This window comes from Tachysurus vachellii, chromosome 11, assembly GCF_030014155.1.
Source record: "Tachysurus vachellii isolate PV-2020 chromosome 11, HZAU_Pvac_v1, whole genome shotgun sequence".
NCBI classification, from domain to species: domain Eukaryota; kingdom Metazoa; phylum Chordata; class Actinopteri; order Siluriformes; family Bagridae; genus Tachysurus; species Tachysurus vachellii.
In genome coordinates, this window is record NC_083470.1 from 11,605,229 (window position 1) to 11,630,586 (window position 25,358).

The 25,358-nt window shown below is 37.7% G+C and overlaps 2 protein-coding genes across 2 annotated transcripts in view; one reads left to right on the forward strand and one right to left on the reverse strand.

Moving 5' to 3' along the window:
* The first annotated feature begins 3,780 nt into the window (after window positions 1-3,780).
* Window positions 3,781-7,033, forward strand: LOC132853318 (pepsin A-like). Its single transcript, XM_060880959.1, has 9 exons — window positions 3,781-3,935; window positions 4,214-4,355; window positions 4,502-4,619; window positions 4,766-4,884; window positions 5,287-5,486; window positions 5,706-5,819; window positions 6,283-6,427; window positions 6,528-6,626; window positions 6,762-7,033. Exons 1-9 carry the CDS (start codon window positions 3,883-3,885, stop codon window positions 6,903-6,905), a joined length of 1,134 nt encoding a protein of 377 aa, XP_060736942.1. The 5' UTR covers window positions 3,781-3,882; the 3' UTR covers window positions 6,906-7,033.
* Window positions 7,034-7,712: 679 nt separating this feature from the next.
* The window catches only part of LOC132853737 (uncharacterized), a 31,897-nt gene continuing 14,251 nt past the window's right edge, over window positions 7,713-25,358 (reverse strand). The window contains exons 26-58 of the mRNA XM_060881673.1: window positions 24,152-24,330; window positions 22,222-22,420; window positions 21,828-22,095; window positions 21,636-21,710; window positions 20,768-21,448; window positions 20,528-20,668; window positions 20,232-20,396; window positions 19,209-19,470; window positions 18,903-19,080; window positions 18,524-18,636; window positions 18,351-18,369; window positions 18,103-18,219; window positions 17,607-17,683; window positions 17,347-17,507; window positions 16,313-16,530; window positions 15,778-15,877; window positions 15,581-15,669; window positions 15,196-15,476; window positions 14,913-15,051; window positions 13,872-14,078; window positions 13,619-13,761; window positions 13,010-13,149; window positions 12,801-12,901; window positions 12,622-12,708; window positions 11,523-11,606; window positions 10,742-10,807; window positions 10,523-10,628; window positions 10,130-10,252; window positions 8,752-9,054; window positions 8,478-8,580; window positions 8,187-8,296; window positions 8,021-8,064; window positions 7,713-7,892 (exon numbers count right to left, since the gene is read on the reverse strand). Of these exons, the coding sequence (XP_060737656.1) occupies window positions 7,728-7,892; window positions 8,021-8,064; window positions 8,187-8,296; window positions 8,478-8,580; window positions 8,752-9,054; window positions 10,130-10,252; window positions 10,523-10,628; window positions 10,742-10,807; window positions 11,523-11,606; window positions 12,622-12,708; window positions 12,801-12,901; window positions 13,010-13,149; window positions 13,619-13,761; window positions 13,872-14,078; window positions 14,913-15,051; window positions 15,196-15,476; window positions 15,581-15,669; window positions 15,778-15,877; window positions 16,313-16,530; window positions 17,347-17,507; window positions 17,607-17,683; window positions 18,103-18,219; window positions 18,351-18,369; window positions 18,524-18,636; window positions 18,903-19,080; window positions 19,209-19,470; window positions 20,232-20,396; window positions 20,528-20,668; window positions 20,768-21,448; window positions 21,636-21,710; window positions 21,828-22,095; window positions 22,222-22,420; window positions 24,152-24,330 (5,244 nt within the window). The 3' untranslated portion in view covers window positions 7,713-7,727. The remainder of the gene's footprint in view (window positions 7,893-8,020; window positions 8,065-8,186; window positions 8,297-8,477; window positions 8,581-8,751; window positions 9,055-10,129; window positions 10,253-10,522; window positions 10,629-10,741; window positions 10,808-11,522; window positions 11,607-12,621; window positions 12,709-12,800; window positions 12,902-13,009; window positions 13,150-13,618; window positions 13,762-13,871; window positions 14,079-14,912; window positions 15,052-15,195; window positions 15,477-15,580; window positions 15,670-15,777; window positions 15,878-16,312; window positions 16,531-17,346; window positions 17,508-17,606; window positions 17,684-18,102; window positions 18,220-18,350; window positions 18,370-18,523; window positions 18,637-18,902; window positions 19,081-19,208; window positions 19,471-20,231; window positions 20,397-20,527; window positions 20,669-20,767; window positions 21,449-21,635; window positions 21,711-21,827; window positions 22,096-22,221; window positions 22,421-24,151; window positions 24,331-25,358) is intronic.

Genomic DNA, 25,358 nt, shown 5'->3' on the forward strand with positions numbered 1-25,358 from the left:
AGACAACTAAATTCTATAATACTTATATACTTTCATTCATGCATATGCTTAGTTAAATTTCTATAATGACCATGAAACATGATATGATATGTTGAATCAGTTGTACAAAAAAAGATGATCAGATGTAGAATTTTTCAGCAGTAACATATGATTCCTGTATGCATTTAGAAAAAATTAATTAAAAAGTATAATCACCATATAAACAAACTTAAGTTGCATCAACCCCATGAATTTTGATTTGCTGTATGTTGCATCACTGTCTGGTTTGGGAACTGCACCAGACCGTTCAGTGAGGACACCTGAGAAGATCATCGGCATCTCTCTTCCCTCCATCACGGATATTCATAACACACGCTGCATCCGCAAAGCCAACAGCAACAACACACACACTTCACCCCACACACCCCTCACACACACTCTCCTGCCATCTGGAAAAAAGTACCATAGCATTTGGGCCCTCACAACCACACTTAGTTTCTTTCCTCAAGCCATCAGGCTTCTCAACAAACAGAACTGAACTTTACCAAACACACACACCCAACTGTGTTAAACTACACTAATCATTCACTCGATTGCTGTTTTTACATGCCACATTTGTTCAATACCTCATCAAACTGCTGTGACTACATAAGTTTGAATAAGTTAATCACTCTAGTTGAACAATGTATTCTATAATATACTCTTTGCACATTGGTCAGTTGTGTATTTTGTGAATTTGTCTTTTATTGTTTTTTTCTTTGTTTGCACTGACTTTTGTCTTCACTGCTTGCACAAGCTTGCACACATTCCACTTTATGTGGTTAGGCTTGAAGTCCTTAGCTGTGTGTTGTATTATGTATGAATCATTGTCTCATTTCACTCTGTAATGCTTCAGATATACGTGGCTGAAATGACAATCTTCTTGAATTGACTTGACTGTAACTTGTACATAACATCAGAAACTGTGCATTGGACACGTCTGATCACTTGCTATACCCTACCATGTTAAGAGGCTCTTTTATAACAACCGTGCTCTCAACTCTAGACGTATGCAAGCTGTGTGATAGAGATTTGCTATTCAGGTGGGTGGGAACATTTTCCAGTACTGCATCACACCACGTCATCCCACGTGGAACAATGGCACCTTTGAAACAAAAAAAAATATGTGGTTTTGGTTATCAAGTAACCTTTACAATAAAATATACTGGAGAGCAGAAATGTCTTGTAAACATTGTTATGTGTGGTTTGTTTAGGAGACGCTTGTCCTGCAATCTGACACAGTTGACAGTTAGGAGCTGACTTCACTAAACACAAAAAAGATGTTGTCAATATTTCTGGAAAAGATTCTAAAGATTCTTAACAGTTGTGAATCCATTTGCAATGAACAAAGCTTAGAATATTTGTTTTTCGAGCAGTTAGAAAGCTAATGCAGTTAAATTGTTCCTAAGTTTCCTAAAACAGTTTTTAAGGTTCCTGAATTTCAAATCAGATATAATTGAAGGGACGATACTAATTCATCCCCAGAAGTTCAGAATACATTCTACTAAACCCCATTTAAACATGAGCTTTGGGCTTGCGATCAGTAATTTCCAGAAACTAGTCTATTTGTCTGAAACCATACAGAGGCTTTGACAATTCCTTTCCTGATATGTACTCATTGGAATCATAGAGTATTTGTGTATTTTGTTCTTTAAAATAAGACCTAGTTCAAATTTGTCATGTGTGGAAATTTTAAATGTATACAACTGAATTTTATATTTGCTATTAAATAAATGAGTGGAGAAACAAAAAGTACAGATGCCAGACAGGGTAAATGGGGGATAAAAATGCTGAGCAGTTCGGTGACCTTAGAGTTGGTTAATATGGAAAGAAGAAATGGTTTGTGACACAACCAGTAAGAATCATTTGTCCACAACTACAGTATATATTATAGAGAGATATTATTGCTGCAGTGCATGAACCTCTTATTAGAAAGAAAAATATTAAACATAATTTAACCATTGTTTATATTCACTATGTGGACCCTTTGGCACTGATCGGGACAAGTTGACAGTTGACAATTGACAGGGACGTTATTGGGGTTTTAAAAGCGGTACGGAAAAGTCCTTTACCCATATTGTCTTTATCCCAAACAGTCTAGATAACATTTGTGATTAATGTTAGCAATTATTAGATCAAGCTTAACAATGAAAGTGTCATTCATTTGTTGAAAAGTTAAAGTTTGTGTAATAAAATAAATTATAATAAAACCTTAAGAACAGAATCACGGGAAACAAAAGCTTATTGCAGTCAATGGCTCTGAAACACAGCTCTCAAAAATACATCCACAAGTGCAGTGCAAATAATTTACAACAAAAGCAAAACACTTTTATTAAAAATATAGAATGGGCCAATTTAATCTGAAGACCTTTTTTTTTTCCCCTGACAGGGAAGTGTCACAGCAAATCAACACAGTTTTTTTTCTGATTGAACATCTTTATCCTGTGACGAGAGATTTTTACTCTGATAGTAGTGGCCTCTTCCAGAAGATAAAGCTTCCATCCACAGGGTACGAGGGTTCACTGAGTTGTGTGACGAGTATAAAAATGATGTAAATGCATCCATTTGAATACCTGTGGGAGATTTTTCACTGATATGTTAGACAGTGTTCTCCAACAACATCATTAACAGCAACTGAAGGATGTTGAAGGACGAAATGTGTTCGTTCCACTTGTAACTCCCGTTTTTCTTGATTTTTCCTTGACTTTTTTGAATTGTTGCATTAAAAGTCACACATACAGTATTAAAGTTCTGCTACTTTATTGTTTTCTCCTACTAAATCAAATTAGACACTACATATGTAGAAGAAAAATACAACTACATTATGTACTGTTTATGCATTAATAGGTCATCGTGGATATTGTACTACTGCAGGCTTAAAAGTTGTTGAAGTTCAGTGGAATAATAATCTTCCTTATCAGAATTATTTTAAACAATCCACTGGGAGTGGAAAATAAAGTCACATATACCCAAACATGACCCTGTGTTTACACGAAAAATACTGATAACACAAAAGATTGTAAGTCAGACTAGAATTTATCAGTGTTTACAACAGAACAGATTTCGAATCTCATATTTCTGCTTACATAAATGTAACACTTCTTCAATAATAGTGTATTACTAGATAATACAAATATATAAAAATATGTTTGTTACATATTATTTTAACAATTTCTTAAGGTAAGTTTTTATATATTATGATTAAATTCTGAAGTCGCTTTAGGACCAGAAATCAGTAAAGAAAATGAATTAATTCAACAAAAAACAAGAACAAACAAATAAATATTAAAAACAACAACAGTGGATTTCTAGCAAAGCATCTGTGAATAGTTTTTAACGAACAAATGCACTGTGACATTGAGATGAAGCTCTACTCTGTTATTTAATTGATGCAAACATACACATGAAAACATGCAAAAATAACAGAAATTTTACCCATAATTTTTTTATGTTCATGTTTTTTACATAAATATATCTCTTTCTTGCTATATCAGCAATCATTTTACTGTTATAAAGTGTCCTCTAAATGCAAAGGTATCAAAAAGTAAGCATAATGCCAGCCCTTTATTGACATTTGATATAATTCCTTAATTTTATCAAATGTGTTCAGTTATCGCAGTGAGGAAGGGACCCGGTAAGTTTGATGTTCCAAGATTAAAGCTCAAAAACATTCAGAAAAACACATATGGAAACAATTTCAGTGATATACTACAAGATATTCCTACATATCATACACCTAATCATTCTTTTATCAACTGGAAATGGAAAAGTAAAGGAAAGAGACTGTTAAGAACAGTATAAAAAGAATCAGTTCTGTGTGTGTCTGTGTGTGTGGGTGTGTGGTGTCTCATACTGAAGAAGAAAATGAAACAGATTGTGATCCTGTGTGTGTTGGTGGCACTCTCGCAGTGCATCAGGTAAGATGTGACATATTTTAGAAGTATTATGCCGTACATTAGTATAAAGACTAAGGTTTTGTATTATTATTTAAAATGTCTGAACACTTGATTGTACTGTGCGATTTATATGTTACTGAGAATGAGGATTTTTCCTGTGTGTTGAATGCTGCGTTCGAGTTACATACAAGTTTTTCTTTTTACTCTGCTTACCATGTTTTCACTGTTTGTAAAAGTGTTGAGTTCTGTTTTGTGTTGTTTTCTTAGAAATTCTGTTCATATAATAATGTTTGGTACAGGGTAGAATTGATCAAGGGCAAAACTGCACGGCAGAGGCTGCAGGAGAAAGGCTTATGGGAGGAATACAGGAAGAAATACCCTTATGTCCCCTGGGTCAAGTTTGATCAGACTGGTCAAGAGCCCATGACCAACGATGCTGATGTATGTTTACCAGAACCAAGTTTTTGACTTATGACTTTTCTTTAATTTACCTCAAGAAATATATACAGTATAAAATTACAAACAGATGTTAATACCATGTTGACTATAAAAACCACTGTTCTGACATGTATAATTGTGCCTTTTAGCTTTCCTATTATGGTGTAATCAGCATTGGAACTCCTCCTCAGTCCTTCACGGTGCTTATGGACACAGGCTCATCTAATCTGTGGGTGCCGTCGGTCTACTGTTCGAGCCAAGCCTGCCGTGAGTTTTACAATATTACTGTTATATTATATTATTATTAGAGAAATATTATAAGTTGTTGAATATGTAAAGATTTCATCACTGAAACCCATCTTTCCATGGGGTCTTTTGAAATAGAAACTAGATGGTGCATATTTTCTCTCTAGAAAACCATGATCAGTTCAATCCACAGCAGTCCAGCACTTTCCAGAGCACCAATCAGGCTGTCTCTGTGCAGTACGGCACCGGCAGCATGACCGGCTACATGGGATATGACACTGTGACGGTAATCATAATTTTGTTGACACATAAAACAAATCATTTAAAGTCTTTCTGGACAATAAAGGAAATATATATTGTCATTTTGAAATTATTTAAAACCAATTCATCTTAGAACGTAATGTCTTATAAAGTAAATTCCTGAAAGTTGATTGTTGATTAAAGTTGAACATTCAGAAAGTCATGTTTATCTAATACAATTTACAAAATGATGTTTGTCTTGAAACATACAGATCTGTCTTGGAGTTGCAGGGTTTAGTAAATTTACAAAAAATTAATTGTAAATGTATGCTTTGTTTATTATTACCTACAGTGCTTTCTGAACTCAATCAGATTGCAATATTGCTTAAAGTCAAACTTACATAAGAAAATGTTATGACACATAACAAAATGTTATGTTGTGTTGTAGGTTGGTGGAATCTCAGTGCAAAATCAGATCTTCGGACTGAGTGAGACTGAAGCTCCCTTCATGGCCAGCATGACAGCAGATGGCATCCTGGGTCTGGCCTACCAGTCCATTGCCTCTGATGGTGCCACTCCTGTCTTTGATAACATGATGAGTCAGGGTTTGGTCTCCCAGGACGTCTTCTCAGTCTACCTGAGCAGCAAGTATGGCGATCCCTAATACAGCTTTTTTTCTAGTGTCCTACATTTCTACAAAATATTACTAAAATCCTAGCAAAATTGTCATTTAATACTGCCTACTGTTTCAGTTTAAAATGCTTAAACTCTAAAATTTAAAACATCTACAGACAAATGTTTATGGAACTGTAATGTTGCCTAATATTGGTTTCAAGAACATGAAATGGATCTGTTTAAATCTGTTAGTGAGCAACAGGGCAGCATGTTGTTCCTGGGAGAGATCGACACCTCCTACTACACTGGCAGCATCTACTGGATCCCTCTGTCCTCTGAGAGCTACTACCAGGTCACCATGGACAGGTAATCTGCAACATGCTATAACAAAGCTTTAACATAAATAATATGTACAGTAGTCATATTTACTTATGCTGCAGTGTTAATACTTTGGCAATTACTCTTACTCCTAACACTTCCTACAGTGATAAGTGAGGTATAGTGGCTTAGTGGTTAGCAAGTGTTTCTCAGCCCTCCCATGTTGGACGTTTGATTTCCTCCACTCTCTGTGTGTTCTTCCTGTGCTTCAGGGGTTTATTTGGCGAACTCTAGTTTCCAGGCCAAAGACATACACTGTAAACCAATTGGCATCTGTAAATTGTATGTAGTGTGTTATTGCACCCTGCATTGGGTTGGAAACCTGTCCAGGGTGTCTTCTACCTTGAGCCCTGAGTCCCCATGGTCTCTGTGTAGAATAAGTGGTACAGAAAATGAATGGATGGATCACAGTGAAATGAACCATAAGTGAGCTTTAACTGATCTTTTGCAGTGTGACCATCAACGGACAAGTTGTTGCTTGCAGTGGAGGCTGTCAAGCTATTGTTGATACCGGGACCTCCTACATTATTGGACCAAGCAGCGATGTCAGCAATCTGAATGCGTATCTTGGTGCTCAGACCGACCAATATGGAGATGTAAGTGGATGTATAACACAAGTCATCAGTACATCGTCAACGTAACTAGTTCAAAACGAGTTAGGGCTTTGGTGATAATACAAAAAAATTTTCATTGCAGTCTGTTGTGAGCTGTAGCAGCGTCCAGAGCATGCCTTCAGTTACCTTCAACATTAATGGCTATGCCTTCTCCATCCCTCCCTCATCATTTGTCTCCCAGGTATATATATGCCACTCTTTGTGACTTCACTTCACGGTCTTCACACCACACGAGACACTGTGTGATGTGTGTTTAATTGACTGGAGCTAGTAAACAGCCTCCATAGTTAATTCAATAACATTATTCTGCTTCTAGGGCTACAGTGGCTGCCAAACGGGTTTCTCAGGTGGCAACTTTGGGAGCAGTTTCTCCTGGATCTTGGGTGATGTTTTCATCAGGAATTGGTACACCATCTTTGACAGAGCGAACAACAATGTAGGCCTGGCTGAGCTGGCTTAACTAATGGCAATGAGGATGAAATAATAAACTTTTATAATAATAAACTTTTAAACTTTTGCAAGTTAAATGTTAAAACATGCAAGAGAGCAACTAAAATGAGCAAGAAAATAAACATATCAGAAATCAAATTGTTTGTGTTACTGCAAAAAACATTAAAGGTAAATTGACGATGCTGGATCAGCACATAAAGGTCATATCAGGTGCCTTTTTCTGATATCAATATTATCCTTGTTGTTCATTTACTGTGAGGTTCAAAGGTCTGTTATTCTTGGATTTTTCATTTAAAATTGAAGAAAATCAGAAGAATTTTGAAACATTTAAAAAAAAAGAGAGAAAATATATGTTCAATATTTTGAATATTTAATTTTCAAGACTATTTCTAGGTTCCAATTTGTATCATGTAACCTTTGTACAAAAAGTCAGATTTTCCTCATGACTAATATAATCTCATCAACTGAAGCATGTGACTCTCATGGATTAGATAAAATAATAATAATAATAATAATAATATATTTTATAATGAAAATTGTTAGAAAGGAAAACCGTGACTCAGATAGTTTAATACTGTCTGCCTTCAAAATTATTTCAAGCAAAGAGTGCAATGCACATAGACAAACAAGTAAATACTGGTTACAATAAATAATGCATACCTCACAGTATTAAAGCTCAGGGTTCTTTTGAGAAAAAAAAAAAATCTACACTAATAGGCCATTGCAGCCTATGTAATATTTGAATACTGTAATATTTCAGTAGCAAAAAAAGTTCAGTAAACTTTAATAAACTCTAATAAAAACGATCAGATATCATGATTATTTTGATTAATCATAAAACCCCTGCTATTGTAGCATACTCTACAGTGTCCTGTGCTTTCAGTGCATTGCCTGAACCAGGTCCTGATGCTTGGATGTCCAGGTTGGCATATATGTTGGATGTTTTTTGATGGAGCTTGAAATCCACTGTGGTGTAGATGAGCTCCTGAGGGAGCTGCTGAAGAATGCAAAGACAGAAATATTATAATTAACCCTAAAATGTTTTGTGAAAGATATTTCCTGGTGTTGAATGAATTGCATTTGTCCTAGGCATGTGGTGATGAGTCAGTTAGATGATTCACTTACTTGTATGACGCTGGACGCACTAGGGAAGCTTCTACCACATTTAGCTGAAATCACAGAATACACTGTTTTAAGTAAGAATAATAAAATTTCCTGCTATCTATACATAAAGTCTTGTTCATGGTATAAAAACCAATGGATGTAACCAGTGATTGAAACTCATCCCTACCTCTTGATTTCTTTTTAAAGTAGACCACGATCAGTGAGACGGACATAATGAGAATGATTATCAAGCCACCAAAAATGGTTCCCAGTGTGAATTTCAAGCTCCATTTAGCACTGATCAAGAAACAGGAGTAAATAAGTAAAACTAGACTTAAATGATAACAGAATGCATTGGTTCAAATGACTAAAGTCCACAGTACAACAATGTGAGAAGTTTGCCATTTCTACCACATGGACTTTTATATGCATTGAAAGTGTGTAAGAGATAATTGTATTGTTTAGTGTTTGAGCTTACCTAGATATCTCTTGGTGTTTCTCTAAGAGGTTAAGTGCTGAACTGACTGGTGAGATAGTCGTTTTTGGAAATGCGAGTATTGGGTTCAGTTCAGTCTTTCTCTCTGTATCAAAATGCAAGAAATCAAGAAATTATTTAGAAAATAATAAAGCAGAAACCAGTCAAACTTTAAAATATATTGTCATAGAAGACCCTGACAGTTCCTAGCTTGTTTCTAACTATGCAAAAGGTCATTATAGATAATCGAATCCAATTAAATTAATTAAGGCCTTACCAAATACAACTTGAAAATCCTGGTATTTTTGTGCCTCACGGATTTCACATCTGTATATCCCAGCATCCTTTACACGCACATTCCAGATTCGTACATCAAACGTTCCAGAGTATTTGTAGGTTTCTATTCTTCCTTTGTAAGCATTGTGTACATATCCGTTGCTAGTCACAAAAATGATACACCCATTGCTAGTAAACTTACAACAGGACTTCTCATAGTAATTGTAATTTGGATGATACACAAATCTAAGAAGCATTTCTCCAGTCAACTCCAGATGTACTTGTCCTTTTGTTGGATTTATAGCTGATGATGCAGACAATAAAGAGAACAATAAGATTTTATATCTTATCTATATATATATATATATATATATAAACACACAATCACACACAAAATAACTCACCATTTGTGAACCAAAAAAGTAAAAAACAGATAAGCTTCATTTCAGCTCTCCACTCTTACACACTGATCCAGAATGATTCAGCTTAGTGAATAAAATGAGGAACCCATCCCTTATGGTGGTGAGTGGCAGGATAAAAGATTCACTTTAAACACAGAATATCTGTCAACCTCTGGCACTTCCTGAGATTACAGCCCTGGGGATATGATCTACTGCCTTACAGAATTATACTTATAAAGACTCTTGAATAATGTTTCAGAAAGCATTCACTATTACACAGCAGACCAGACATTCTGGATATGCTGAAGATATTCAATATAAGAAATTAACATAAAATAATTACGTACATTAGAATATCCTAATGAGAATATAACATTAGCTTACGGAAAGTCAGAGAAAATACGAATAGCAAGAATTTCACTGTTATTCATTTGTGTATTGTAGCTTTGATTTATGTGGAATTAGCTTTATTACTGTCAAAGCAAAAACCTCATGGAAATCATATACATGAAAAAAAGAACATGAATGAAAATGTAAACAAAGGCTAGTTACTTCAGAACACTGCTTCAGGAAAACATGACAAAATAAAGACTGTAAAACCCGACCAGATTTCTAAAGTACATACGTATAGTACCACCAGTAGTCATTATGCTCTCTTATTCCCTACAGCAAACCAAGCCATCATTTAAATTTAATTAAATACAGAATTTTTATAATGATTTTTTTTAACAAAGCAGAGTAGTGGAGGCACAGCGAGATAAATCATGTTAAATAATTACAAATCATGATTTGCTACTATGTACTTTCCCACTCTTTCTGTGATTGTACTTTACAGTATATACAAAAAACAAAGAAACAAAAAATAAATCATCTGCACGTTGCTTTTCCATTATGGATACCAACAAAGAGTCGTTAATATGATCTCTCGAGCTTCATGCTCCATGGCAAGACCAGGCCATGCAAGCAAGGAGTGTCCTTATTCCCCTGTAAATGTGATGACATCGTACTGGATGCCTTGCTGCTGCATCTGCTCCAGCTGTTCAGGTGTGGCTTCTGTGGTGTAGACTGTCTGACCTTGGGCCATGGCTGCATCAGCTACAGCTAGAAACAGAAAGCCACTCTTATTGACTTATATCACTAATGTGTCTGCTTCATCATTTTTGTATTGAGGATCTGATTCTCAAGATTCCCCAAATCCACTGTATTTTGTCACTGGCAAAACATTCTGGTTTAGCCTACATCAATGTCAACAGATTTACCCATTTGGCTGATTGGGGTATTTCCTTATGCCAGGATAATTCCAACTATACTAACAATGACTTGTAAAGATTTTACATAAACAATGAAAGCAGCAGGTGGAAACAGTCATACCGGTGACAGCAGAGTGAGCAGCGGCTTCCAGATCCTCTGGGCTCACTATCTGTTGCTCAGTGCTGATAGGGAAGTACTGGATTTGTCCATTGTGAGTCACAGCGATCTGCACACACACACACACACACAAACACACCCAGCACGTGAGGCTCACATGCAACAGTAAACTTACCATAAATTCAGTAACAAAAGTGTATCACAGTTGTTTTTGTTCCACACCTGCTGTTCCTGTAGGAGTGTCCCATCATGCTCGTACTGAATATGAGCGATCTGACCATCCTCCATCTGAAGAACAAAGGAAACATTTTTTAAACAGGTAGCTTTTTCTAGAAATAACCTTCACCTATTTTGCCAACTATCCCGGACACCTCACATTTGATAATCTTTTATTTACTAAACAAAAGTTAAACATTTGATTCATTAATGTCACTACAGTATTTAATCCTTACATATTGTTTATATTCTATACCTTCACAGTATGGTCCCATAAATCCCTTTATAACAAGCCTTTTTACCAAGTTCTGAACAACAGATCTATTTAGAATGTATAAAAAGCCTCTCTCTTAAAGCCTATTAAAAATGGGTGATCAGCTCTTAAAACTTTCTCCATAAATGAGCTGTGTAAAAAAAACAACAATTAATTAAATACAAAATAAATAAAAACAAATTATATATATATATCATCCATGTCCATGTTCACTGAAAGATTAATTATCACAGCATCATGTCCTATTTTACCTCAGACAGGAAAACAGACTAGAAATGAAAACGTCAAGAAGATTTCGGAACTATTTATAAACACTCTCCTCAGTGCCCTAAATAAATAAAAGATAAATAAAAGATAAATAAAAAAATTGCTAATTGCAGACTTCTATTCACATACAACACCTTGTTAGGAAACCTTCGTGTGTTTGTGTGTGGCCCTTACATATGTTTGCTGTTTCAGGAACTAGAAAGAAGTGCTTCAGTCAACACACAGTTTACTAAAGTACATGCTGACCTGAATGTGGTTGCCATCCGATACAACAACATATTCTTGTGGGATCAGGTGTTGCACACTGTCCTGCGAGATGATATATTGGACCTGAAGGACAGAAAGGAGGGAATGTCCTTACTTAGAAACATTAAACAGCCATCGAGACACATGTAGCAAAGCTACGCTTAGATTCTGCAGCAATATAGAGGTATATAAAGTACACTTTTTCTAATAAGTAATAATAATAATAATAATGATAATACAAAGCAGAATGATTTTTGTGACATCATTCTCTCAGACAAAAAAAACCCAAACACCAAGATTCCTAACTTGAGTATCTTGTTTTCAGTTTTTCCAGTCAGTTTGCTTCATTGCCAATAATCACAATTTCCTCTTTTTAAAAATAACCAGAGATTTATTTAAAGCAACGTGTATCACCCACACACTAGGAAAGCAGCCTTTATGGGAAAAAACAACAACAAAAACAAAAGAACGGTTTTCAAAACAAACTACTTAAATATTGTGATTGTATGTGGAAGTGTGACAGAGAAATAAGGAAAGATCTGCTGACAATAGATCAGTACAGATATAGTGAGAGACAGATATCACGGACATGACCTAACTCACTAGTTTGGAGACAAGGACGTGTGAAATTCAGTTTTATACATTTTTAAACCTTTAAACCTTTTCGGTTACATTAATGTATTAAATATTATATTTAAATAAAATATTTTTTTGCTCAATGGTGAGGGCAGCTAACAATTAAAATAATCGTTAGGCAATTTGGCTTGAGCTCATATTCTGTGGTATCTGAGAGCCAACACTGCATTTTGTCTTTCACTTATGATTTTCCTGACAGTTTTATATTACATATTAAATTTAGTTTTAAATAATGAGAGAAAGGAAACAAAAATACAGAAGAAACAGTCTACGCTGTTTGAATTACTGGCCATTTATCCATTTATTTAATAATGAAAAGAGGTAACATTTTCATTCATCTCCCTTCCTTTTTGAAAGTATGCAAAAGACCTGATGCAATAATTTTGGCTGTTCTGACGGTCATACCCAAGGCACAGGAGACTGCACAGACTGCTTCTATAGAAGATAAGAAGATAATGGTCACCTCTGCCACCTGATTATCCGCCGTCATTAAGTGTTGCACTGTCTGGCCGTCTAATGTAGTTATCTGCTGAATGTATGCAGTGTCCTCCTGACAAGGAAATCGTATTAATAATAAATAATTATTTATTATGATAATCAATGCGGCTCATCACTGTCACAGTAACAAAAGTAGGGCTGTACCTGGTCAGAGAGAGGTTGTTCCTGGGCCACTATTATGTGCTCCTGTCCTAAAGCCTGCTGCAGCTGCTCAGGACTAATCACAGTCTGACCTGCCTGTAATGCTGTCACACACACACACAGTGAGTGGACAGACTCATATTTAAACAACATGCTAAGACAAAAATGATGAGATCAGAGTCAGACCCATCAGACGTGTTCAGTCTACTCACTCTGCAGTGTAGCCAAGGCCTCCTCATCACTGTTCACTATAATGGTCTGCTGAGAGCTATTGGCCCTGGGCTTGCGAGGCAGAGGGTCTTGCGTGTGTAGCCTCTCCATGTGGAACTTCAGATGGCCATTCCGGTTAAACCTGAACAAAACACACACATTTTAGTGGTTTGAAAGAAATATGCAGTGATTGTGAATTTTCAGTATTTGCAGCTGCTAGCCTTATATCTTATAGACAAACTGCTTAGCCTTAAAGTGCTGGTACAGAACCTGTCCATCATTGTAGAGCTTGGAACATAGCAAATGCATTAAATAAACTAAGATCTGTCAGTCAATCAAATCCTTTCTGTTGTGCATGGAGGAAAAATTTATGATATGAAACTTCGGTCATTATTCATTTATTCATTAATTCAGTTGGTGTAAGACATGCAGTCTGGACCTGTCTATTGTAGGTCACCATGCAAACACACATTACATTTCCCCTTGGCGTAAAGAAGTGTGTTAAAGTAAATACTCTTTCAATATCGTTTAGAGGTTGGAAGAAAAAAAAAATCAGAAAAATCTGCTACATCAATATATATCTGGGTCACTGTACAGTCTCTATTTCTCACCTCTGTCCACAGACATCACATGAGAAAGGCTTCTCATTGGTGTGTGTCATCATATGGCGCCGCAGGTCCTTCTTGTTTTTGGAGGCAAAACTGCAGTTTGGGCATTTATGAGGCCGAAGGTAGGCATGCATAGACATGTGGGTCTAGAGGAAATAAGCAACGCATGCTGTTTGTTGCAATAAAGGATAGATTCCTTATTTCCATCTCTAACCTTAAACTAAAACATTACTAGTTTTCTAAGAGCATTTTCTACCTTAACCTCTGGCCAGGATGTAGCAGTGAATTCACAATCAGGACATTTGAACGTGTTGGGGTCCACGTGTGCCCTCTTGTGGTTCTCCATGTCGGAACGTCCGTGAAACGTCTCCATGCAGACCCGACAGCAGAAACGCTTGGTGTTGAGCTGCTGGGGTTGGGGAGATGAGCTTTGGGCTGGAGAACCTGGGGCTTCACTACTCAGCTATAGAAGAGAATTGCACATTTAAGTCTAGAGCACAAACCATAGACTGACTCAACACTACATATTCTCATTCTAGTGTCATGCTATAAAAAACGTATTTGATGTCAATACACAATACACACAAAATGTTACGATGTGTTTAATTAACATTTAATATAATGATTAATGTTTTTTTAAATAAAGGGCTGATTTGGTGTTAAAAAAAGGCATGCTGAATATTTAACATTTTATATTAGGATAATTATATTTTCTATGTATAATCAATCCCCCAAATGTTAAATTGTTAATTTTTCTCGACAATAAATAAAAGCGTGACTGAAGTCAATTATTCAACAAGTAAAACAAAATGTGGAATGTTGGACATTGCATGCACTCAACACTCTCAGCATTGCTTACATAGCTGAGGAGGGACAGGGCTACCGGACGCTGACGCTGGATAAGAAAAAAAATTCAGAATGGCTGACAACACTCAATCTTACATCTGTAAGGTGTCTTTTAAATGATCATGTTACATAGTTTAGATTTCAACTTTTAAAAAAGGCTAGTGGTGCCAAACTGCATGCATGTGATGTCATGTGCCACTTTCTGTTAGCTTACCAAAAAAAAAAAAATTGTTCCAATTGAGATTACAATACCCTTCTAAAATTCACACATTTGATAGCAGAGGACATAGTGCATAGTGCTTAGTGCAAGTGTTTAGTATCATTTGGGACACATCTTAGGTCAAGACACACTGCAGCTGTTTGAATGGACCGTGGTGACCCAGCAACTCAATAAGACAAAATCAATCCTTTATTTAAGATTATTTAAAAACACTCAAGTTGTAATGCTCACCTCCACTTGCTGAAGCACACCATCAGTCAAACTGGAGCTCAGGTAGAACTTGTCTTTGTGTTCTTTCAAAGATGTAGAGAGAGACACAGTCTCACTGCTTACTTCCACTGTCTGATGATCAGCTACACTCTCCTCCACACTGTGGCCACACACAGAGACACACTTTTTTTAATTAAAAAGTCACAAAGACCAAAGTGGTGAATGCAGGGGTATTTTAAACATGTGGAAATATGTGAAATTCTATGCAGTTACTACCATATACTTCACAACTAATGATTAATACCTATAAGTTGTGGCAGTGTTGTGAATCTCCTCAGCAGACTGTTCCACCACACTAAACTCTCTGGCGGTCTCGTAAGCGCTGATGGCAATCTGTGCAAATTCCTGCTCTCCTTCTGCTGCCTCCTCCTGAGTCAGCGCCTCCTGCACGAGGGTCTCACCATTCTCAGACACATGATAGGTCACCACGTTCTGTGGTTGTAGGGATGTGTCTTGACCTTCTGATTCTGCTGTGACCCAAGAACCTGCCTCCAATGTCTTACCATCTGATTTCAGGACAGCTACCTGAAAAAGGCATCGTTAAACACGAGACGCACGAGTTATCTTTCCAGGATTATGAACACGCGAGTAGTCGTTACATGCAGAATGAACCCTCCAAAACACAGTACCTGGAGTGAATTTCCAACTAACTCTCGTGCGTTGCTCATGTTCAGGAGCAGGTCCAGTGCATTCTGGGCCGACAGATCTGATGACTCGGCTATAATCATAATAATCAAAATAAAAGTAATACAGTTAAAAACTAAACATATGGTATGTTTACAGTATGGAGGACGGTCATTTATGTAACATCAGATTCTATGTAGACCTTGTTCATAAATGATGGTGGTGTTTCCCAGTGCATCCTGGGACACAGATGCACTCCCCATTGGCTCCATAGTCTGAAGTGTTAAAGGATCCACAGTTACCTGATGAAGAATGGGCAGGAATTACGGTGAGTAATACTTCTAAATGTACATACATAGATATATACATACATTATATATATATACACACATATATACACACACACACAATATATATATATATATATATATATATATATATATATATATATATATATATATATATATATATATATATAAATAAAACAATTTTATTCCATTAATATATATAAAATGTATTAGTATAGAACAGCACTGTGGGATTGTCAATTCGTCCAGTCTTAAATAAATAATATTGCTGTGGGATGAGGAATACTTCAAATAATCAGCTGCAGTGTGGAAATGCAAAATTAATGACACAAAAAGAGCATAATGTCATTAGTAAGTGGGTAATTTACTGATGCTGTCTGACACTGTTACTATACTTCAACCACTCATTCAGTTTATTTTAGGACTCACAATAGTGCTCCCTAGTGTCTGGCTCTCGTGCTGTTGTTTGAGTGCTTCTATCTGTTGCAGAGTGAAAAACGGTTTCCTGCGCCTCCTCACTGGCTCCTCAGGGTTAGACTCACACCACTTTTCGAAGGCTTCAGGGTGACGGCACTGCATGTGCAGCCGCAGGTTCTTCTTGTGTTTGGTCATGAAGTGGCACATGTTACAGCAGAACGGCTTCTCTCCTGAAAATCACACCGAAAAACCAACAGTCATTAGATCAGTACAGAAATCACTTCTACATGACATTAATCTAACTAACAAAGTTTTGGCAACTAAAGCATGCATCTTCAAATTTCTGAGCAGTGATTATTAATATACAAAGAAAGCCTTAACTTGAAATTCATGCTAAGAAGGTCCAGAAAATCTCCTCAAGGCTAGTGTATGACATCAAATCGTCATTTCTGCTCACTCCGTCAATTATCACTTCTCTACTTTGAAAAGTAGTTTACAGAAGTATTTACCTTATAGCAATCAACATAGCTACAGGCGTTGGTTAAACCGATACCAGTAACCGTGCAGTTTGAAAATGTAAATACATCATAAAATGATAACTAATGTTAGCTGGCTTTCATAGCAGTGTCAGTTGTCTTTCCCAGCTTGTAGGAAAAAAAAGAGTACAAAGTAGATTGTTTTTGACAAATTTGACAAAAATGACAAATTTATATTTGTCATACTTTGACAAATATATAAAAACACATACTAATTAACTAGCACAAAAAATGGAAAGTTGCCATGAATCTCTTTGCTATGATGTACGATGGGTTTTTATAAGCGGAAGCTTGTACCCACTTATAAAATGAATCAATATTCCATGTCTGTTTTGTACCCTTGGAAAATAACATTATAATCAGATTAAAAAAAGAAATGATATTCAGATATATATGTATATAAAATGCAGGGCAAAATAATGCATCTCAAAAAAAAAATGTAAACAATATTACGCTACAGTCAAAAACAGTAAAAGCACTAAGCAGGACTAAGCGTAGATCCTCACTCACCAGTGTGTTTGATAGCTATGTGAGACACCAGAAAGTCCTCTTTGCTTGTGGAGTACTTGCAGTAGTCACATTTGAAAGGCTTGTCATTGGTGTGAGACAGTTGGTGGTTTAGAAGTTGCTTTTTATCACTACAAGTGACCTCACAGAACTCACATTTAAACCTGATTAAAGAAAAAAAAAAAAGACAATTATATAGTGAAAAGCTTCAGTTTGAACTTGACTGCAATTTGAAGTAGGAAAAATCCGAAGTGGCAACTTACAAGCTGTTTCCGCAGTTATGGATATGTGTGAGCAGATGCATTTTGAATGTATAACGTTTCTTGAAAGACTTTCCACACTGCAAAGTGTACAGAATAAAAATAAGGTCCTGTCAGGCTGCCATTTACTGCCATTTCCCAACACAGTCACAGAACATGTCAGAGTTTACAGGAGTGAAAATTTGACTCATAATGGTAACTAGCTAAAAAATTGAAATTAAAACCAGAGAGTAAGTGAGAAAGCTCTTTATTGAAAAAGCTCTTTAAATTAAATTAAAACTCTTTATTTTCTGAGCACTACCAGGGTGACAAATCATAAATCTTCTCATAGGAGCTTTATCTCTAGTTTGAGAAGCCCTAACTAGTGAACGAATAGAAACAAAGTATGCATCTCTTATACTAAGAAGTGGAAGCTTGTTCACTCATATTTTGATGTCTTAAGTCACATGTAGTTGTGCGCTCTTAAAGATACTCGTTTTAGCTATACGTTTTATCGTACCTTATCACACATGTGTGGTTTTTCAGAGCTGTGTGTCTTCATGTGCTGCGTTAGGCGTTTCTGCATGGGATAAACACGATGGCAGATCGGACACGGGAACTCGGACACCTTTGGAATCTGGTGAGTACCACCGAAAGACTGCCATCATGTTAAAAGCTGATAGTGACTTCACAGTTTAAAATAAAGCAAAAACTGAATTTCATGCTCAAAATCTGAAACTGTGGTTTAGAGATCAATCAAACGCTTACCAGGCCTGTCTTTTTACTCCTGGGGTGAGAAAAAAAGAATATGTCAGATAGAAAAAACATTATTTCATTCCTAATAACAATAATAATAATAATAATGATTAACTCAGATCATAAATCTTTTTTAAAATATATTTAGACGTATTTAGTGTTTTCAGCACCATGAGAAAACTTACTTCTCTTTGTTGTGCACTGCAGAATGTCGGATAACGTCCTTCTTGTAGACACTGGAATAGTCACAGACCTCACACTTAAATGGTTTGGTACCCTGGTGGTTGAACATATGCTCCTACAACAGATGGAAGGATGGTTTTCACTGCATTGTGCTGAAGACTGAAACTCTGTACATTTCCAATCAAGTATGAAATAACTAAGCTGTAGCTCTAGAATTTGGTAACATTTCAAACAAACTCTAGACAAAAGATCTATCTCTGTCAGATGACCACAAGCTAAACTCCAAATATTTGTTTAAACGGAGCAAAAGTCGGCTGAAAGTTGCTCTTTCCAGGTCTACGCAGAGGAACAGTGCTGAGGGTAGAACCTTAGAACCTTTACCTTAAGTGAGGACCAACGTTTACAGCGGTAACTGCACTGCTGACACTTGAACTGTTCTGGATCGTTGCCCTCGTGAGAATCCACATGAAACCGGAGGTCCTCTTGAGACAGAAAGCGTGACCCACAGATCCAGCAGTTATGAGGTCTCAGCAGAGGCTTGAGGGTTTTGTAGTACTTGCTTTACATACAAAAATAATGAGTCATGTTTGTTGGAATATGTTCATGTTCTGGCTGATGAATGTAAGGTACAGTAAATGCACTGATCCTAATTCACGATGAATGAAAGGTACGTAAGAGGGAACTTACTTTCTGTTAATATATTTTTTGTATTTGTTGCGTAGAAAACGCCTTGATGGTCGCCCGCGCTTCCGTGGGAAGAACTCCTCGTCGTCAGGGCCGTTGTTTGATGAGGGGTCTTTGTTTTCTGAATCTGACTGGCTGACACCTTGTTCTGCAGCACAGCCATTAGATATTGAGACGGATCCGTTCTCTAGGCCAGAGGAACTAGCCTCTTCAGGAGCCTGGGAGTCTGTTTCAGTGCTTGACTGAGACGCTGAGACTGCTGTTGCTGTAAAGAAGAAACTTTCCTTTAATGACAAAGACATATTCACAAAATATGGTACCTTAAAAAAATTAAAAAATGCTTTACAATTAATTAGGTTATTAGGTAATTAGGTTAACTCCTTTACTATAGTGGCCATGTAGAGAAAAACTCAAGACAATTAAATTACATATCGTCGCTGTCAGGCGGAAACCTCGTATGTCCAAATTTGGTCAATTTCATATTTTTTCACATATCGATGCTATTGGTCAGTCCCCACGTGGGTCTGTTATTTTTACAAGTTATTAACCAATCTAAAGTCTTGAAAATAGCTTGAGCGCAAATCTCATAACTCCATTGGACACTTCAACTGTCCACCTCTTCCTCACTCCGCGGGAAAGCTTCGCGGCATATTTCTCCTTAATAAGAGTCGCAACGAATCAACACGTCTTCTGAGGTAAATGTCTTCAAAACACTGGGCTCAAAGAAAAAAAATCTTGACCCCCGCTAGTTCTGGTGCTCGTCTGAGGACAGGAATTTAGCGCAAGACAATCCACTGCAATGCGGACTAAACCCTGTGCACTGCAGATAAGGTATGGCGTTTTTTTCATTTCCTGAAAAATAACGGTTTTGGAGATACGAGGATTCCGCCTGACAGCGACGATATCCATGTTTCCTGTTATTGTCATAATGAACCACTAAGACAAACAGCACTTGATAGGTATTGCTTCTTATAAATAATAAATGTGATGTTGAGGAGCACACAATCATGTTGTGTTGTTACAGACCTGTGTAACTTTGGGGGAAGAGAAATTTACGTGGCGGGCCCACCATCCTGCGAGGTCGCTTCAATGAGTTAGAGGAGAAAGAGGAAGAGCAGGAGGCAGGAGCTGGTCGTTGTGTAGGTGGTCTGGCTCTCAGCTGTTCATCTGCTGGATTATAGTCACTGTCCTCTGAAAAATAAAAGAAATACATTTATAAAGTTAAATATGATCAACCAAATTAAATGCTCTGTACACATTCAAAATCAGTAATTAAATAAGAAAATTCTAATTTAGATACAGAACAGAAAATCAACACCCACCTTCAGGATCATCAATGGCACCGGCGTCTATGATGTCATCTTCGTCTTCCTCTGGCAGTTCTTTCTTCGTCTTTGCCTCCAGCTGTGCCAGTGTCTCAGACTTTCTAGGTCTTCCACGTCCTCGCTTTTTAGGAGGTTCACCTTGGTGACAAAAATTACAGAGGATTACAAATATAGTAATTTAGTCATTATTTACTCCCCACAGGAAAATGTGTTCAAGAAATGTTCAGTCCTTCTCACCTGCAGGTTTGAAGTGCCGATCTCTCATGTGATTGATGAGGGTGTCTTTAGAAACACTCTTATATGGACACATCTTGCATTTGAACTGTTGCACAATGACCACCTCCATCATTTCTTCAAGCTCAGCCAAGTCAGGAGCCCTGTCCCCTGGCCCTGCTGCCACTCCGGACTCCACTACTCCTCCATCATCCTCCCTGGGTGCTGCCTCGGGCTCTGGAAGGGTGGAGTAAGTACCACTGCTGCTGATGTACGGCCCAGCTTGGCTTTCGCTGCATTCCATCTGAACTCGGAGATGTGATCCAGCTGTGTCAGCTAGTGAGTGCCGCACGGTGCCATCATCCACACTGCTGCTGTCGCTACATTCAACTGCGCCGCTGCACTCAGCCACGTAGCCTCTCAGCGGTTCCTCTGATTCATCCACACCATAGTCTTCAAACTGGGACTGACCTGGATCACCTGTCTGATCGGGATCTGGCCGACTAATGCTGCTGCTGCTGCTGCTGCTACCGTCCTCATGCTCACAGTAGTCGGAGTGGCCCGGCTGGTCAGGCTGCAGGCTTTCTGATATCCCTGATAGGTCGGCTTGATCTAAGCAGGTGGAGGTAGGTCCGTCTGACAAGGCTTCAATAGTGAGGCGACTACATCGTGCCAAGGAAGACATCTGTGCAACCATGGGAGCTCCTGCAGACAGAAAAAAGATTTTAAAACGTATTTTGGCAAACATATCAATTGACTTGGGCCAATTAGTTTAATTAATCACTTAATTTACAGTTAGGAACTGAATAAAATGGTCCAAAAAAGTTTTAGACAAAAAGACAGATAACACTTCACACAGCCTTATTCCCATAAGAATTTTATAAGTGCTCACCATCATCAGGTCCTTGCAGGATCAGATACTGAGTGGTCTCTGCATTGTCATCTGCACTTGTCACTGCAATACATCCTGTAGATCAGGGGATTTTTTTTAAACATTGAATAATAACTTTTTTGGCAAAAAGCTTAATATTCTAGTTTGGTCTAGATATAACTTAATAGGACAAAAAGACAGTTTTTCCTTTACCATTCATTATATCAGGTCCAATGGTGGACTCAATTATTTTGTCAATGGCAGAGCCTAGATCTGAGGAGGTGGAGGCTGTTGAATCAGACACCATCCCTCCTTCAGATACAGCACTGGAGTGCACGAGGACCTGAGGTGACTCAGACACCAACACTGATTGGGTGACTGTTGACACGCTGGAGACACTGGTGGACTGTGCGACAGAAGAGGAGTCTGGGAGATGGACACCACGCACATCTGTACTGGAGCTGGTCTCTGGGATAAAAACCTACAATAAAAACAGCTCTGTAAGCATGTGAAACACAAAAAAACCCCACAAAAAATATGTTTTCTGAAAGTAACCTAAAGACATTTTTAACTACATATTTTCTGTTAAACTAACAACTTTTCCTACCACAAGGCCCTCAGAGCTCTGTCCAACATGGCAGTCAGACTCGGGTGCGAGGGCAGGCAGTGTGGCCGTGTCACTGCTGTCTGCAGACATGGCTTCTGATGACTCCATTGCCATACCGCTCTCAGATGGCTCCTCCATCCCTGAATGCCCCACATCGCTGCTACTCTCCACCTCCATGTCCTCTGAATCCATCTCGGTTCTGGAGAAAGAAACTGTATGTAGTTTGAACAGTGCAAGTCTGTGCTTATGGCCAGAATAGGCTGTGTTCATGACACCTTTGTGTTTATGGTTTTAACACATACTTGTGATCAGTGCTTGGATCATATAACCATATCTGCTTGAAACCCTCGCTAATATGAAGCATTGTTAAGATTCATCTGTTCCCTGATTTGCATCATTCTCACTGGTCAGTGAAAATAATATTCTGAATAGATGACGGATTTAAATGATAGAGGGGTTGGTGACGCAATTTCATTGAAATATTCAAGGGGAAATTATACATTTTTTAGGAGGGAAAATTCAATGTGTTGGTTCATCTTAAGTCATTTCGTGTTGTCCCAGGAACATAGAGCATTAGTACACCTTGGACTGGGACTCAAGTCAGTCATAAAGCACTCATTTATACTTAGGAACAATTAAGAACATTCATTCATTCATTCATTCACTCATTTTCTACCGCTTATCCGAACTATCTCGGGTCACAGGGAGCCTGTGCCTATCTCAGGCGTCATTGGGCATCAAGGCAGGATACACCCTGGACGGAGTGCCAACCCATCGCAGGGCACACACACACACACACACACACTCACTCAATTTTTCCAGAGATGCCAATCAACCTACCATGCATGTCTTTGGACCGGGGAAGGTAACCGGAGTACCTGATTCTAAACTTTCATTTTAATGATCGCCACACAATAAATAAATAAATCCAAAGCCCAATAACCCAAGCTTTTCTCCTTTGTTTATTTATTTATTTTTACCAAGTGATATTAAAACCAAAAGAGTCTCACATCAAGCCTAAGTTTCTCCTTAGGTTAAACATTTCAGTATTGATTTGTTTATAGAAGGTTGATTTAAAATGGCCAAAATGTCTCAGTAACTTCAATATTACAAGGACAAATATTCTGTCCAGAGACTAAATTGTGCTTAACATTGGGACACGTTAGTAAAACACACTCCCACTTTCCTCCTCGTTGCATCAGAACCTCGCATCCAGAAACAATCAAACAAAAAAGTTCAAATCAACCAGCAAAGTAACTAATAGATCAATTTATATTTGTCTTCGAAATAAACCTGTACTGAACGACCAGTTTAAGGGAGTCAGTGTCTCTCTCACAGTGAGCACAACACCAGCCCTGTCACTGAACATTAATTACTGTTACCAGCTGCTATGCTTAACTAAGAGCCTATATTAGTCACTTTGGCGTTGATTTTATTCACTATAGAAGACACATCTTCACGAAGATCAATTATTTAATTAACTAGATGTGATATTCTGCCCACAAACTTCGTGTTAATGACAGAAGCACGAGAGGAGGCTTCTTGGTTAGCAAACACGAGTCAATATTCAAGGACAGCAAAGAAGGCCATTTTGTGTTTGACGTTCCTAAACGCAGAGAACAAAAATACACCAAATTAGCTATTTGATTTATGAAGAATGCTTTATACCAACAGATGCGCATACAAATCACGCCAAACTGTGACCACTCGGTATACCAGAGTGCTTAAAATGGGGAAAGCTGCCCTGCGTCCTGCCTGCAGCACGACGCCATTTTAGAGCCTCGGTTCTTTTCCACTCAGGCAATGTGAGAAACTGCTCAGGGACCTCGAGGGCCTACATGAGACACAGACCGTCCGAATTTTCCCCCTGAATAAAAAAATGAAGCCTAAACACGACGACAAACTTTAGACTCCAGACATTTTTCCTTACCTTGAATACTCTTCAGCTTTGATCCGAGTCCTCGGTGCTCTTAAATAAACAGTCGTTTGTAAGCGAACCTCGCTACTGCTTTCTAGTCGGGCGCCATCAGTATTTCCTCGCTTCCTGTTGCAGCGAACCGGTTCCTGTTTATCTGAGACAGGCAGCACGACACAACAGTGTTTCTTTAACGAAAATTAAACCGTTTTTTGTTTGGAAAAAGACTATATAATATAGAGAGAGTTTACACAAGTCTATAATATAAGAGCGCATTAAATATAGGTTTATATTTGTATTCATTTTGGCAGATTAGAAGTAGGTTATTTAAAGGTTTCTGAATGGTTGCTAATTCTTGTCAGTTACATCAGGGGAAAAGTACTTCACCTTTTTTATAAGGGCCCTTTTTAATTGTACATAATCCACCAAGTAAAGTTTTGTAACAATGTATAAAGATACATATTATAAATAAAGGGAAAAAGTCAAATGACAGTTTGGTGCCTTTGTTTTTGTGATTTTAGGAATATACTTTTTTTGAGCTAGTGTGGTTGGATTAAACCCATTTACTTACATGAACCAGTCAATCAGGTGAAATGTTTACAAGAAGTCAGTAATATAATAAATTTTATAATGGTGCATTTCATTCATTCATTCATTCATTCATTCATTCATTCACTCATGTTCTACCGCTTATCCGAACTACCTCGTGTCACGGGGAGCCTGTGCCTATCTCAGGCGTCATCGGGCATCAAGGCAGGATACACCCTGGACGGAGTGCCAGCCCATCGCAGGGCACACACACTCATTCACTAGGGACAATTATCCAGAGATGCCAATCAACCTACCATGCATGTCTTTGGACCGGGGGAGGAAACCTCAGTACCCGGAGGAAACCCCCGAGGCACGGGGAGAACATGCAAACTCCACACACACAGGGCGGAGGCGGGAATCGAGCCCCGACCCTGGAGGTGTGAGGCGAACGTGCCCCCTATGGTGCATTTCCACTGCTGTAATTACATAACAATTACATAAAAACCTTTTGGCTATTGTTCACATACACAAGGACTGTAAATACAGAGAATCAACATTTAAGTATTAGGCTTTAATTAATATTTTTACTTTTATTTTATCCTGAAATTCAGTTGAGATTCAGAAATCTGCTTACCTTATATACTAAGATCCACAAAAAATAGAAAGGATGTTTAAACTGAGGCATAAAATA

Excerpts from the sequence above, each read along its gene's own strand:
- LOC132853318 (XM_060880959.1), top strand. The coding sequence starts at position 3,883 with ATGAAACAGATTGTGATCCTGTGTGTGTTGGTGGCACTCTCGCAGTGC. Across the intron at positions 5,820-6,282 it reads TACCAGGTCACCATGGACAG|TGTGACCATCAACGGACAAG; the intron begins GTAATCTGCAAC and ends GATCTTTTGCAG. Across the intron at positions 6,627-6,761 it reads CCTCATCATTTGTCTCCCAG|GGCTACAGTGGCTGCCAAAC; the intron begins GTATATATATGC and ends TTCTGCTTCTAG.